This window comes from Taeniopygia guttata, chromosome 6, assembly GCF_048771995.1.
Source record: "Taeniopygia guttata chromosome 6, bTaeGut7.mat, whole genome shotgun sequence".
NCBI classification, from domain to species: domain Eukaryota; kingdom Metazoa; phylum Chordata; class Aves; order Passeriformes; family Estrildidae; genus Taeniopygia; species Taeniopygia guttata.
The window spans coordinates 24,564,400-24,579,710 of record NC_133031.1 but is presented as its reverse complement, the minus strand read 5'-3'; the positions used below and the strand labels follow the sequence as shown (position 1 = coordinate 24,579,710).

Sequence of the window (15,311 nt, the reverse complement as noted above, 5' to 3'; positions counted from 1 at the left end):
TAAAGACAGATCTTGTTCTTAGTTCACAAAATGATACACATACACATGGACAAGTTATCAGAAAAGGCATTATATTTTGGTTTCCACCTTAGTTAAAACTGATTTTGGTTTTCAATCAATCAGAACTGAGTATGTCCAAGTTCAGGTTTCAATGTTTTTTTCCCCATAACAGTAATGATCTGGATGACCATAATTATAAAAGGGACGGGGAGAAATCCCAATAACAAGTTACATAGTCTGAACTGTGCTCTCTTCCACATGAGCACTCTAGGGAATGTTAGTTTCAGTTCTTCCTTTTTTTTTGCTTTTTTTCTTCCTTCAGGTTGTTACTAACAAAAATCTCTACTGTTTATTAAAGCAAAGCTACAGTAAATTTTCTTGCAGTCTTACAGCAGGTTTTCATATTACCAGTAGGACTCGCATGCATGGATTGCAGTCACACACACACACACTCACAGACATTATACAGTAGCCAGTTGCCACCATAAAAAAAAGAAATGAAAAGAAAGAAAACAGACATTCATTTCTTTAAGTGGTCATCATTAGAATCGCACCAAACTTTTGGATAAAAAAAAAAAATACTGCACAGGTCTTCCACATCTAACAAGGTAAATCATCCCTTTCGCAATGGACGGAGCTCTCGTCTCCATTTGTTCAACATGCATCGCTAAAGCTTGAAGGCACGCTGGCCAAGGAGAGCCCTGTTCTTTTGTCATCTGAACTCCAGTGTGCTGCTATCGGGGTGCAAAAAAAGGACAAAAATAAAGCCAAGCCCTTTTGCAGCACACCGGGAAAAGGTCATTCGGAGACCACAGTACTTGGAAGGCAGCCCAGCTGCCCGGATTCTACTGCTAACTGTGCTCTTGGAGGCATTGAAGGAACACACTTGCGTTTAAAAATGACACATAAAGGCAAATTTCTGCAAACCCTTTCTTTTCAAACTGCCTAAGGTAGACTAACACTCCTAGAAGAAACTGGTCCTTCAGTCACCAGCTTCAAGTGGGAAACTTTCTACCTGCTGTTTTAAACACTGAAGCACCAGAGGTTATAGGGCTGATGGCTGATGTGTTTGGGCATTCACCAGCTTCAGGGAAACTTAACATGAGGAAAGAAAAAAAAAAAAAAAAAAAAAAGAAAGAAAGAAAAAAGATGAAAAGAAATCCCCAATGCCTCAAGAGCACTATATCAAACCAGAACTCTTGGGCTACTGACTGCCGGCACTGTCAGAAGCTGCTTGCTTCTGGGAAGACACCTGGAGGTTGAAGCCTTATGGTGATCTGGTATCCTCCCAGGGTGAGATTTGCTGAGTTTTACTGATTGCAAGATAAAGCAGTGTTTCGGAAAACTAAAACCAACAAACTCGTAATAACCATCACCAAAATCACCGTTGGAAAAATTCCATTCTTTAGAAGGTCTCATTGAGAAACATCAGTCCCTGCTCTATGGAGCAGGGCAGATACAATTAACAAAAGCCAGTGACCCATCCCCCACAAGCTGGGCCTTTGAGGTCTAGTCCCCATATTATATTGGAGGGGAGAAAGAAAAATAAACAAAAAAAAGAAGGTTGTATCACCTTTTCCTCCTGTTAAAGTTTTAATCCTCTTATTCCATTTTTATTTGTTTTTTTTCCCCAGATTCTCCCTTCCACTCCGCCACCTTAACTGGGGGAGTTATTGGTACAAGAGTTTGGAGAGTCCTGCTCATTTATTGTGTTCAAGAGTACACACACCGGCTGCCGGGGCAGGTGGTGGTGGCTGTGTTCGCGGTGCTGCTCCTCTGTGGCACTGAAAAGCCCTTCCTCCTCGTCCCCGTGGGGACGGCCGCTGCAGCTGTCACAGAAGTCCAGGGGCCCGTCCAGAGCGTCATCGATGAGCCCGTCAAACTCCTTGAGGTCGTCGTCGTGATGGCCCCGGTTGCACACACAGACTTCTATGCCTGAGTCGCCGGTGAAGCGGCGCTGCCTGCCCGGGGTCTTGTCCTTGGCGTCGGGAATGGCGCTGCTCTGCTCTAAGCTCTCAGAGCTGTAACCTTTCAGCAGTTCTTCCTTGCACTCTGTATCCTTATCAGGACCGGCCCTCTCCACCAGCTCGGCCCCTGTGCTGGTACTGCCGGGCTCGATGCTTTGCATTTTGGCGACGGCTCTCTCGCCCAGCACGGTGGCGGAGGGCTCGGGGTCCCCGCGGCCGGGCGCCCCGGTGCTGTCAGTACTGCTGTTATTGCTGCTGGGTGCTGCAGAGCTGCTCTGTGCTGGCTGCAGGGTCCTGGGCGTGTCTGGGATTGTGCTACTGCTGCCTGCTGGGACACACTGCTGATGTAAGGCACTGTACGGGGGCGGGGGGGTCAGCGGCTGGTTCACCACTTCCTCATAGGGAGGTAGCAAATAGTTTGGCAAAAACCCTAGAAGTGGGAGGCAAGGAGAAGAAGTTATTTCAGGAGCAGTTTATCTCAGGAAACGAGTCACTAATACAGGTCAGTATGGCATTTGTCACCTACCAGCACCTTCCCACTGAACAGCACAATGGGCTCTACAAAGGGGTGCCAGAACTTGTCCCAGGTGAGACGTGTCATGTTTTAGAGAAGCAGCAAACACGGCAGATGAGTGCACCATTACAGGAGGAGATGGACAATTGGGAACAGCAGACTGATCTCCTGGCTCTCTCTATATTTACCAGGCAACCCTCCCTGGACTGTGTACCCCAACACAGCCCCATAAACCACTCTGGGGGGTGGCCTGTGTTGGCTGGAGGGAACAACTCCCCAGGCCTTTCCAACACTGCCTCAGCTCAATTTCCACTTTCAAGAGCAAAGATTTCATCTCACAAAGCATTGTGCAAATATAAAAAGACATGGGTAGTTACAAGGAACTTGAAGATCCTGGCTTTTGGTTGCTGTTTTAATGCTGGATTCAATTCTTCTGGTGCAGTCAGAATAAATTGGCAGTACTGGCAAAAGAGTTTGGCTTATTGTACTTACAGCCTTTCAAACCCATGAAAAATGTTGTTTATTTCTAAAGAGACAACAAAATGGTCTATATAGACAGAATGTACTTAAACAGTGGAAACATTTAAGGATAGCACTGCAATTTTCCATGTGCAATTGCATATCCCTGGGGCTGGGGAGGAAAAGGCTGCTGGGGAAGATTTCTGAGGTGACTGTCAGAGTTTAACAAGGAAAGCAAGTTCATACATTCGATTCAACAGTGTCAGAGGAAACTCAGCTGTGGTACCTCCAGTCAGAAGGAGACTTGCTGTTCTAGCACAGCATAGCAGAACACAAGGAGAGCACAAAGTGATTGTACTTTCCCTGAGTTGTGGGTAACAGCTCCTTCACACAAAGTCCTAAGGCTGCTCACCAGCAGTGTGGCCTGGGAATCACAGCACAGGGTGGGTGCCAGCAGAGTCTCTGCTGAGACTCTGTCCCAGTCTGTGTGACCAAATTTTGTGAAGCCACTTCCCACACCTCAGTCCCACGAGCAGCAAGTCCACACTGGAAAGGAGAAACATCCATAAAGTCCTGAATGAGGTATGTAAAGAACCTTTGCAGAAAAACATTCACGGAATCACTACACTCTCAGGGGTGGGTGTGAAGGTGCTGTAGGTGGTGTGGTTCAACTCCAGACTCAAGGGGGTTCAAATGCATCCAACACCATCTCCTCACTGCACGCCACAGTTAGGCAGCAAAGCTCCCACAGCCTCTTGCTGAGCCCAACTGCTGCCCCCTCCCTCCACCTGAGACGGGAAACTCGCTGCTGCTGTGCTCCCCACGGTCTCCAGGCAAAGCAGGGTGAGGTACGTACGGAAATAAAAGGGCAGGGCTGAGTAGTTATGGGCCTCCCGGTAAGCGATCAGGTTGATCTCGTGCTGCCGCTGCTGGGCCTGGAGGCGGTGCTTGGTGCGGCGGTGATGGCAAACACAACAGCAGCTGAGGATGATGATGATGGTCCACACCAGCCAAAACCCTGCAGCAGAGGAGAGTAAGTGTTAGCCATTGTGTGAGAGCTGGATCCAAATGCAGGAAACCCCAAGAAGCCAATGGAGAAGATCATCTGAAAGCCTGGACCTGAACCTGCACTGCTCTGAAGGCAGAAATATGCATTAGGTCAGGAGGCTTCAACACTGACCTTCCTGCCTGTGTGGGACACTGCAACTCCAACAGCCTTGCCAGAAATGGATAACTCTGAACGCACTTTGGTAGAATGTGGATCATGTTCAATGGGTACAACTCTAAAGAACCAAATATGGAGACAGGGCTCCCCCCTCCATTGCTGCTACCCTTTGGTTACCATTTCTTCTAGCCAAAAATGAGCAGAGCTGTGAATAGCATTGAGCTTGCCTCCCACGGTCACTTTGGTTTGAAAATAACAATCAAGACACAAAAGACACTCTGCAGATTGACCACAGAAGAAGAGAAAAACCCCAAGCACTATGTTTTGCTTTTGTTTGCACTGCTTTTTAATTTCCAGCCCAAATCCTTCATTGTTATGTTTAACAAAAACATGCTCTTTTTTCATAAATGTCTCAAAATATTTTTAAAACTTATTTTAGTATTCAATGTCTTAAATTATCCAAAATTAAATTAAACTAGCCTCCCTCTCTGAATCCTCAAGAAACCTAACTTCTGCTCTGTTTGTGGTCATGGCTGGTTTCTGTGCACTGCTGTACTGTATGTACACTGCTCCTTAAAAGGGAATTTTAAAAGGCCACTTCCTGAACTTTACCCACACCCTCCAACATGTGGAATAACTCTCCCTTTCCACAAATTTCTCACTTGCATGCACTACAAAATGTTTCCGAGACACACTTCAAAAAGCTGGAACATTCACTCCAGATTAGGCTTTTGTCTCCTGCAACTGCAGCCTGCAGCGTGACCTACCCCAGTGTCTGCAAGCTTTTTTTAAGCCCGGTTTTTGCATCTAAAGATACTGCAAGAGCTTTTCCTTTAGAAACACAAAGGCATGGCAGCCACTCCTTGCTAGAGATCACAACACTGTTTTTCTTTCTGTAACACCTCTGCCACTCTTCATTATTCCCAAGCAATCAAAATGGAGATTCCTAATGCCACAGCCCACTTTCAGCTTGGCCGGTCTGTCCTGTGGTATCAAACTGCTCTTCTCTCTCCACTAAAAACCTCTAGTCATGCCTTTACAGTACCTTGATGTTTTCAGCATCTTCTGCTCTGTTTGCTATGTTTTCTCTGCTAAGAGCTAGGTGGGGAAAGGTGAACAGCTTAGGAATTTGAAGAATGAAAGAAGTATTGCTCTGGCTCAGGACAAAGGGCAGTCGTATCATCCATCTCAGAGACCTGCACTGGGCTGTTTGTAGGGGAACTGGATGTGCCATATCGTGCTTCTGAGCATTTTGAGTGGGGACTTTCACCTCCCTGTGTTGTAACCCAAATTCCTCATGTATTTTGGCACAGCAAACTGAAATCTCTCTTCTGCCTTGTGCAATCTATTTCCCTAATCAAACTGGAACCTGCCTTACCACCAAACCTATCAAAACCTGCTATCAAATTAAGGTATTACATATTCTCCCACTCCCTTTTTTTTTCTTGGCTGGAAATGAAGGTTCCTGGGTAGTTTCTCTGGCCAGCCTGCTCAGCTGACCAGAGCACCATGCTGGTACCATGCTGACCAGAGAAGAGATTGTGATCTTCACTCCAGAGAAGCAAAGGATAAAGTAATCAAGATGCTCTCTACACATCCCAAACTAAAATGAGAATGTGGCCACTGACCTCCAAATACCCTGTTTCTAAAAAAAGCCTTTTTATATAAACGAAAATGATTGATCCAGTCCACCCTTCACTCCAAAGTCAAACATTTTCAACAATTTCTGTAGCCTTTATCACTACCAAAATCCTGGTACACAAAAGCAATACTTCAACTGTCTCACAGTTTGAAGACTCTCACCAATAAATACACTTTATTTCTCACTAAGAGAAAGTCCCTTGGCTCTTGCTTGCTGAGGAAGCAAGAATACACTCATCAAAACCAGGTCATTGGCACAGCATGCCACCACGCACTGAGGCAGGCCTGCAGTTCATCTTGTAAGTACTCCTTATTTTCAAAGAGCAGTCCATGATCATGTGTTCAATAACAATGGAAAATTACACCCAGCTATCCAGGGATTTTAGCTACAGTTATGAAAACAGATGCTTTTTAACACATTTGATCATGTCCTTTCCCAAGGAGTCTAGATACAATGGTAGCAAGCAGCACTTAATTAGTTAAGATGTCCTGGAGAACTGCCACTGTTAAGCAATCTCAGCTGTAGCAGCCAAATATTTCTGCAGGGAATAACTGCTCCCACCCAAGCCTGCATCCAGAAGATTAAAAAAGTATTTCTTTAGAAAACTTCTCTACCCATTCCAAAAAAAAGTCCCAAAGTGCTTTGCACACAAACTGATGCACAAGCTCAGAGTAGGGGTCAGAGTAAGCTCAGCCATTCCTGTGAAGAGGTGTGGCAATTCTGTTAACAGCACGCAGTAACAACATGCAATGGCTGAGGATAATAAATTAATGCTGAATCCTACTGAAACCGCAGGTGGCATTTAAGTAAACACACCATAATTTAGTGGATTGTGATTTGGCCTCAGTGCCAGGAACAACACCTTCATTCTCCTGCAAAGGGTCTGTGCATGCTCGCAAATGTGAGCAGATGAGATCTGCTCATCTGTTCATGAGAACTTCCAGAAAAAGAACCCACTAATACCACATTATTGCCTGGTTTCATTAACTGCTGACACTTCCTAGAGCTTCTAGGAATTACTCAACCCCTGACTCAGCATGAGCCTGGATGGAGGACTCAGCAGAGCCTGGAGGACTCGCCTGGATGATCACAGATCAGCAGCATGTGCCCACCAGAGTCATTTGCTGGCCTGGCTTCTGGCATCCTCTCTAATGGCCATGTCCCCACCTTAGCACCCAACAGCACATCTGCACCGCAGGGCTGGAAGGCCCCCAGTGCATCAGAAGCAACAGTGTGGGACACCCTTGGGAGCTGAGGCACATGAGGCACTCCCTGGTTGTCATCTGGGCACAGGTGCCAGTGCTGGGAGAAGGACTGGGCACAGCTCTAGTTGCAAGTCCAGTACAGCGCTGGGAGTTCAGGGCCCCCATAAAAGGCTCTACAACACTCCCTTGCCAGGAGTTTGGGCACAGCTGCAGTTTTGGCTGCAGAACAGAAAATTGCAAAAGCCTAGAAAATACATAGTATGGTCATTTTTCAGAATAAACCTATGCTCCAAGGCCAAGTGCAATTGTAAATATTATGTCTAAAAGTATGGAGTGAACAGTGAAGATGTTCATGACTGAGCTGTGCATTTGTACACCTGGTGAGGCTTGGCTTCAAACCAGCAGCAGGGAGGTAAGCTGAGCTAACCACTGGCCCATGCAGCCAGCAGCTCATTTGGCAGGAGGGGAATTGCAAATTCACCCAAAGACAACACTAAATGAGCAGGAAACGCAAGGGCCAAGCACAGAAGCAGCACACACTAACCCTCCTCTAGGGCAAAAACAGGTACCAATTCTGCCTTGTGCTGAAAATGGATAAGATGTACTGAGGCAACTAAAGTTTGGCATTAAAAAGCCTCTAAAAGCCAAGTAAAACTGAGCTTCTGGTTGTGTTCAATGTCCCCAATAGCCTTCAATGTTGCCAAATGCCTTCCTCTTGCTCTTCCAGATGTTTTTTCTTCCCAAATGGATACAAGCTGTTTTTCACCAGCATTGTGTTGAGCTACTGCTGTACTCACTGGAAAGAAAAAATGGTTGGGAGACACATTCTGAGCCAAATTTGCCATTAAATGTCTGATTTGAGAGTATTTTTCACAGCCATCTGGTGGTGACCACTGGGAACAAAAGTTGGTGGCAATCTTAGGACAACACGACAGATAAAAAACAAACAGTGACTTTGGAAATACAACTTCTGATGGACAGTCAGAGCAGAAGCAAAGTACCAGTCTGGAGCGAAACAGACACCAGGAGACCATTAAACTTGAAGGCAATTTCAGTCTTGCTCTTGGTTTATGGAAGAGTCAGAAGTTGCAACACTCTCCAGCCCTAAAACAACTCAGTCCTGAGAAACACTGCTATATTTTTGGTTAAATTCACTGGGATGCCTACAGGTGGGTAGTGATGGGAGCAAAGGTGAAACAGACACAGCTGAGGAATTGATTATTGCCAAGAGATTTCCCTGCCAGAGCACCAAAACCTTTAATAAAAGTAAAAGAATCAGCACCGATCTGTAAGCTCAGAGCTGTAAGCCTGACATGAGCATGAAGCTCAGGAAGTCAGAATGGAAGCTGCAGAAACACCTGGGAATGGAATTAGGTCCCATGAAAGCCACCTCTCACAACCAGAGGAAGCACTGAAGAAAGAGAAGGCTGCTGATACATTTACAGCATTCTTGGGAAAGGGAGCCCCATCACATGGTCGTACACCAGAGATGTTTCCTACCAGCTGTGAAAGAACATGCTTAAAGCTTCAGGAAAACCCCTTCTAGGACACTAACCATAGTTTTGATCAAACTTTAAAATAAGTAAGAACAAACCAGTTTAATAATTAAAAAACCAGAGCACTCCTTCCTCATGAAAGAGGAGGGAGCAATGGTTGCTTTGATGCTGTACTCTATTTGCTGCCTGGGATGTTGCCATCAGCAATGCCGTTGAGGGAAGCTCCTTTTATCCTGTGCAAAATGGAAAATGTTTTCTGCAGCGTTCCAAGGGTATGAACAGAGAAATTTGCCCTCAAGTTCATGGTAAACTTGGGCAAATGCCATGGCTCTGTTGGCAGGAAATCCCCTAAAAGCAAGCCAAAACATACTGCAAAGTGCTTTTGTGTCTGTCTGACAAGCATCTGGGTAATAGCTTTGGCTCTATGAGAGCTGGTTTTGAACAGAAGGAGAAGTGAGACAATTTCATTGACTAAGAAGTGTCCCAAATGGTGGCCTCACAGTCAGTCATGGCTGGAAAAAAATTGTCCTTCACAGGACCAACACTATAATCAAAAAAGGGAAGAGAAATTTACTTGGTACCACAACCTGGATGGCCTTGGGTTTAATCGTGTCCTTTGGCAGAGGGGTCACATCATCTCCTGCCACTGCAGGCACGAGCTTGTGCGAGCCAACATTGCTGCTCAGGAATGCCAGATGAAGGATGCAGGCCACAGGCCCATGAACATTCTAAGAAGGAATAAAAGAAGCCGCTGAATGACGTGATCCTCTCCTGCCTGTCTCAACCCTACCTCCTGCTGCTTCCTCCACCTCTTCTCGTGCTGGCACAAAGTTGTGCGCAGCTGTGGTTTGAACTAGTTTTAGGGAACCAGAGCAGGTTGAAACTCGTTTGGCAAACATAGCAGCAGCAGCAAGAGAAAGACTGTGACTTTCAGTGACAGTTTTATGTTAGTTTATGTCATTTTGAACTGCAGTCCCAGCCTGACCTCACTGCAGGAAAAAGTTACTGAATATTTGTAGAGTACAATGGCAAAAGAAAAAAGCTGAAGACATCTCTAACTCCTTCTCGCTTGCTCTCAAACTGGTAACAAAAGGAGACACACGTTAACTGCAACTGGTTTCTAATTTTCAGAATAGTGCCCACTGTATATGGTACACCCATCGCAATGAGATAAGATAGAAAAACACAAGTTTCAGAAAAATCCTTTGCCTATTGTGAAATGAGAGTCAATGTGAGGCATAAAACCTGCAGACACTGTTTTTATGCCTCCCTCCTAGGGAGGGAGCCTTCCAAGGGCAATTGCTCCCATGCTCCAGATGACACATTTGTAAGTCCAGTCCCTCCCAAGAGATCTAAGTTGGTAAAATACATGTTGAACAGTAGTCTAACAAAGACCAGAGTGGAACACCCAGCTGAGACCATGTCCTGAACATCTGGGAACAACAGATCTAGGTACCTGGGGACAAGCTGGGTTGGGGGTACGTACAGCAGCGGGTAAAACAACACTAGGAAGTTCTCTTGCCTTTCCAGGCTGTTTAACACAGCACGAGTGGAAGCAGCCACATAGGGCAAAAGTCAGTATCTGCATAGCCAGGCTTCTGCCTTGGATCTGAGAATTTCACTGAGCCAGACCAAAACAAACTTAAGGTGATTTGGCTGTCTGGATTAGGCTACAAGAAGTCCAAGTAAATCAGGAAATAACTGCCTCAGCGACCCTACTTATTATGAGTTTCTGTGTGGTTGTGACATCTGTTGTTTGCCCTATACTGTTGGTGAGGCTTTGTCATAGTGGGGTTACTGCTGCAGCAGAGCCAAGGAGGAACAGCCCAAGGGCAAGTCTGAGACACCTAGGAAAGAGAAGAGAGTACAGCCACGTAGAAGGCAGGGTGAAAGGCAAGAACAGCAAAAATCTTTCTTTGAAAAAGGATGTGGGATAAGAGAGCATGGGGTACGGATGAAAACATGGGACTGGTGCATTGTTTGACTGAGTGTTTTGGAGACTGCAGCAAACTCTTGGACATGAATTCCTATTATAAAGCTGACCTCCTGGAATATGTACGTGGTACAGCAGTTCCTTTAGTTTTAGCAGCTAACCGGATCCTTGCCAGAATTTTCTGGCAGCATGCTTTTTGGGAAAAGAGCTGCCTAGCGATTCCAAGGGAAAGCGTGCAGAGATGAGCAGAATGTTCAAAATCAGCAAAAACATTGACTGTGCTGCTTGCAAACAGAACATTTTTTCCTGTACAACCCTTCTACTAGGACCTAAACAGTCAAGGTATTTTTTTTTCTTTTCTTTTTTCATTTCTTTTCTTGTTTCTTTTCTTTTCTTTTTTCTTCTTTTCTTTTCTTTTCTTTTCTTTTCTTAACAGAGGGGCTCATAATCACTGCTAAAAAAGAAAACTAAACAAAACAGGCACAAGCAATATATGAATGTTCACTTATTTACCAGTGCTGGGTTGTTGTACAGTACCTACATGACCCAAGACCAGCTAAGCCCTCAAACTTCTAAATCCTACAACTTTTTTCAAGCAGTGAGCAGCTGCCCGTTTCCATGCTCCATGATTCCTGAAGCACAGTGTGCTATTTTTCCAACCACACAATGAAATGTACTTTCTACAGCTTTGCTTGCTGTGTTTAGAGCCTCTGGAAACATTAAATGATTCCAAAGACAAGGAGAGACACAAGGATGGATGTCAGCAGACCTGGATTTAGTGTTCAGTCCACATTATACTCTTAAACCTGGGAAAATCCAGAACCTCTGAGCCTTACTTCTCAGCCTGCAAGACACAGGAACTGCATTCCTCGATTACCTTCTCTCCTGTATTTTGAAAAGTGGTATTTTGGAATGTCTAAGCAATAAGACACCTGTCAGGCCTGGAAAAAGGCCAACATTGGAAAAATCCATTAAATTACAATCACATCATAGAGACCTGAACAAAAACTGCTAGGAAGAAAAATCCAGTGTCTGCTGCCATTCTTCCCCTTGGGGACCATGAGTTCTCTGGGGAGTCCAATTAAATTGTTCAATGAAAATGCTGACCCAGCTCATCTACCATTCAACCATCTTTTCCTATGTAAGGAAATGCAACAGTAAAGTAAATTTTTCCATTTTATTTTTTATTATCAAGTTCCAAGAAAATAAAAAGACATAATGCAGCTTTTGTCCCACCAGGTTACCAGATACCAAGCTTATGAGCTAATTAGACCTTTACATAGTTATTAGACCTATATCTATGAATCTGAATATAGTTTTATTATCAGGCAACAGAGCACTGTTTTTTTGTTTTTTTTTTTTTTCATAAGAGGTGGGTGGGGAATCTGAACTGGACTGTTATCTAATTTTAAACATAGGCTGTCCACCTGCTTGGCATATCATATTCTCCATTCCTCCACTCCACCCCTTAAAAAAATAATACCTTGATTTTACATCCTATTCCACTACCCTCAATGACTGGTTTAAAATTACCACAATCTTACTTGCTGCCTAGAATTGCTGAGATCAGCCATTTTCAAAGACAAACTTCCCTCAAATTCCATAACAGGGAAAAAGTTCCTTTTTACAGGAAAAATTCCAAGTGGCCACAAAACAGGATCATGTTTCAGAACACATATCCAGCAAAGACTGACTAGTTTTCTTTTCCATTTCAAATGCCACCCTCCTCTGCTTCTTCTTCCCACAAAGCTGTGGTGGTAGATAAATCCAGGATTTAATTCAACAGGACTAGCAAGAAGGTCTGTTTTCAGGCACACAAAAGTCTGAAACACACACTGGTGGTCTGAGAAGGTCAAGAGAAGCAAAAGCTTCCCAAAAGCTACTTCAGTACATGCATATGCTGGTTAAAATCAAAACAGAACAACCATGAAGCCATACTTAAAAGGTGCTGCTATGTTAACTGTTCATTAACCAGAAGTTATCATTAACTTTTAAAAAGGTGATCTATTCCCAAGCATGTAAAGCTGCTGCTCTCCACTGCTCATATTAAAACTACTTACATTTACTATCACCACTTTTCACCTTGAAGGCCTTCAACATACGTGTCTATCAAAAATACCCTGTAACTCCTGAGCAGCAGCTAAGCTCACAAGCCCTAGAATATGGATTTACATTTAAAGGACATGCTCCCTCTATGACTCCTTCCCATCCAAAGGAAACTTTTTTTCCTACCATTCAAAATGGCAAAGCAAGCTTTGAAAACATTAACTAATTTTATACCAGCGTTGGATGTTTGCCTGAATTTGCAAAAGGCCTAGGAAACAGGTCTCATGTTTGAATGACTCCCCTCATTTTGGTGTGGTACATGATGCTCTCTGTGAGGCAGAAGGAATGTGAACACACAGAAACCTATCTCCCCCGAGGAACCATCCAGCAGTGTATGTGACCAACATGTTTATTCCATGATCTCACTGTGACCTGTGAGTCTGCTCTAAAAAGAAGCCTTTAATATTCTGCCTCCTTCTAACAAAATCTGGTTTTGTCTTCCAATAACTTTTATGATGCAGCCAAGCACTGCCAAGTATAAAAGTCTGTGCCATACTGAGAGCATAAAGACAGCTAAAACATCCCATTAAAATGGCAGAGGGCTATTGCTTGGACCAGACTGTTTGTATGCAATCCAACTAAGCCTCTCTTTCAAGATGTCCATGGGAGAAACATGGTGACCATGCCACCAGCTCCAGTGTGCAGCTGCACTCCACCCTGCTGCTCAATTTAGACCCTGCTTGCTAAGGAGCCTGTAAGCTTTTGCACACATGCATCTTCCTCTACATTCCCACCCACACAAATGCAAAACCGGGTTTGACCTTCCCCACTCTGCTCCGGCCATGCATCCCCCTCTAGCCTGAAAAAATTCCTGCCATCTGTCCTGCCTGTGCTGCTGACTGCTACAATCTGATCCAGGCACTCCAAAGTTCCAATATAGTCATGTCTGTTTCTCAGCCTGCTACAGTCCCTGGAGCTGCCCCATGGCTCACTATCCTGAATTGTTTCTTGAACTGTTTGGACATTTTGTAAAAGGTCTGTAACACATTAAAATCCTGCCATTAGTATCGACACAGCCAGCTGCTAGAGTCCAAGCACAGTGTGTCCTGAAGATGCTTACTATAGAGTCCTGTTCAGTTTATAACCACATCTTCCATACTTCACTTGCTAATTTGAGAAGTAAAAGCATGTTTCTAGACTAAAGGATGAAATGTCAGCTATTTCTGTCCTTGGATCCAGGTTAAACAACTGTCTTTGTATGTATAACACATTTCCACACACGAGCTACTTTGAGAAAGTGAAACTGTGGGCACAACAGAGGGATTAAGTACAAAGCATAGCTGCATAAAAACTAGAAGACACTATTGGGTGTGGTAAGAAAGTCTCTCCAGTCTCTAATGTAAGGGTACAACGTTCAGAGCACATTTCCAAACTGCAGGAGCAGATACGCCCTCCCAGCCTAGGCTCAGGGTGTACAACAGCACAACATCAATGTTCACCCTTTTGTGTTCCTCCTAGAGAAAGAAGACACCATCAGACTGAACAAGCTTAAGTTTTCCTTTAAAATTCAGCATTTATCAGTTTCTTATGCTTTCAACTTCCCATTTTTCCATATATCTTAATCAAGTTTTGCTGACCACCTGCTTTGACCTGCCTGGTGCCATCTAAGGGGACTCAGCAGGTACAGTCACTCAGCCATTTGCTGGAAGCTTTGGTATTTTTAAATCTCACATTCTGGGAAAGAGGAGATAAGGAGGGTTACAATGGGCAATGTGTGATCCTCACAGTACAACATTCAGCCACTGCAAACCCCCAGGATTTACCCAAGACACTCTCTACACAAGGACTCTGAACAGTCCTGAAGAGAATAAGCACACTGGCCCTCCTCCTTGAAAGGACATCTTTAAAAAGATATACCAGATTTGAACTTGTTGTGCTTGCAAAAAACAAAACCAACACAATAAAAGACACTGAATTAATTCCCTGTTTGAGTGTGTCAAGTTCTAGTGTTGTGTGTATGGCATTTCTCCCTCAAGCTGGTTTCCTTACTCCTGTATAATGTCATCTTGAGTACCCAAATCAGTAAGAAGAGCAAACAACAGTGGCAAGATGACCCATTACTCCTGAGAAAGCACCCACTGTGACAACCCTATTTCCTTGTCATATTACATCAGCTCTGGATTGTGCTGCAGTGAAACGCAATGGCAATGCACGACAAGGGCTGAATATAAAACCCCACAGGACACAAGCCAGACCTGTAGTATGGTATGAGAGCCATGCAGATTAGGAAGGGAAGCCATACAAAATGGAAGGACTTACACCAGAGTTCATAGTAGTAGTTGCAACACTGGGATTGTCCACAACAGTGGCCCGTTTCACATATGTAACTTTGATTGTTGACACCCATGCAGGTTTCCTTGTCCTAAAATTAAACAGACACACTTTTAAGATGCTTTGTCAGTATCTTTTGTAAATGTTTTACTCAATGATCTGCAAGCATTTGAAAAGTACAAGTTATGGTCTTTGGAAACTCTAAAATACATAAGGAGGTTAAAAGACATCTAAGGACCACCAAAAAACAAAAGACCATTCAGAAGAAAATCCCCATATCTCCAAACCCAGGAGTTACACTGTTTTAGCATCTAGTCAGTGCTGCTGTCTCATAATCCCTTTCCTTTTCCACTAAAAGTTACCACATTTTGGGAGCCAAGCATTCTCTTGGAAGAAGAAATGACATTTGTTCCACATTGTACACAATATCACTGTATTACTGGGGCTGAATGCCAAGTGGAGGAAAAGCATTCATAAAGGGAACATCATAATTTGAGAAAAGACTGCTTGGATTCCTTTAGATCTAAGTGACAATTACAATACGTTCCTGCTA

General features: G+C 44.2%; 1 protein-coding gene across 9 annotated transcripts in view; it reads right to left on the bottom strand.

Annotated features, from left to right (window-relative positions):
• Positions 1-54: 54 nt before the first annotated feature.
• WBP1L (WW domain binding protein 1 like) overlaps positions 55-15,311 on the bottom strand; it is a 58,758-nt gene continuing 43,501 nt past the window's right edge. For 7 of the 9 annotated variants that reach the window (XM_072931206.1, XM_030276322.4, XM_030276323.4 and 4 more), the window contains 3 exons: positions 14,747-14,849; positions 3,797-3,958; positions 55-2,397 (listed from right to left, as the gene is read on the bottom strand). In XM_072931206.1, coding sequence (XP_072787307.1) covers positions 1,658-2,397; positions 3,797-3,958; positions 14,747-14,849 — 1,005 coding nt within the window. In that variant the 3' untranslated portion in view covers positions 55-1,657. The remainder of the gene's footprint in view (positions 2,398-3,796; positions 3,959-14,746; positions 14,850-15,311) is intronic. The other 2 variants (XM_072931207.1, XM_030276321.4) reach the window with 1 other exon arrangement.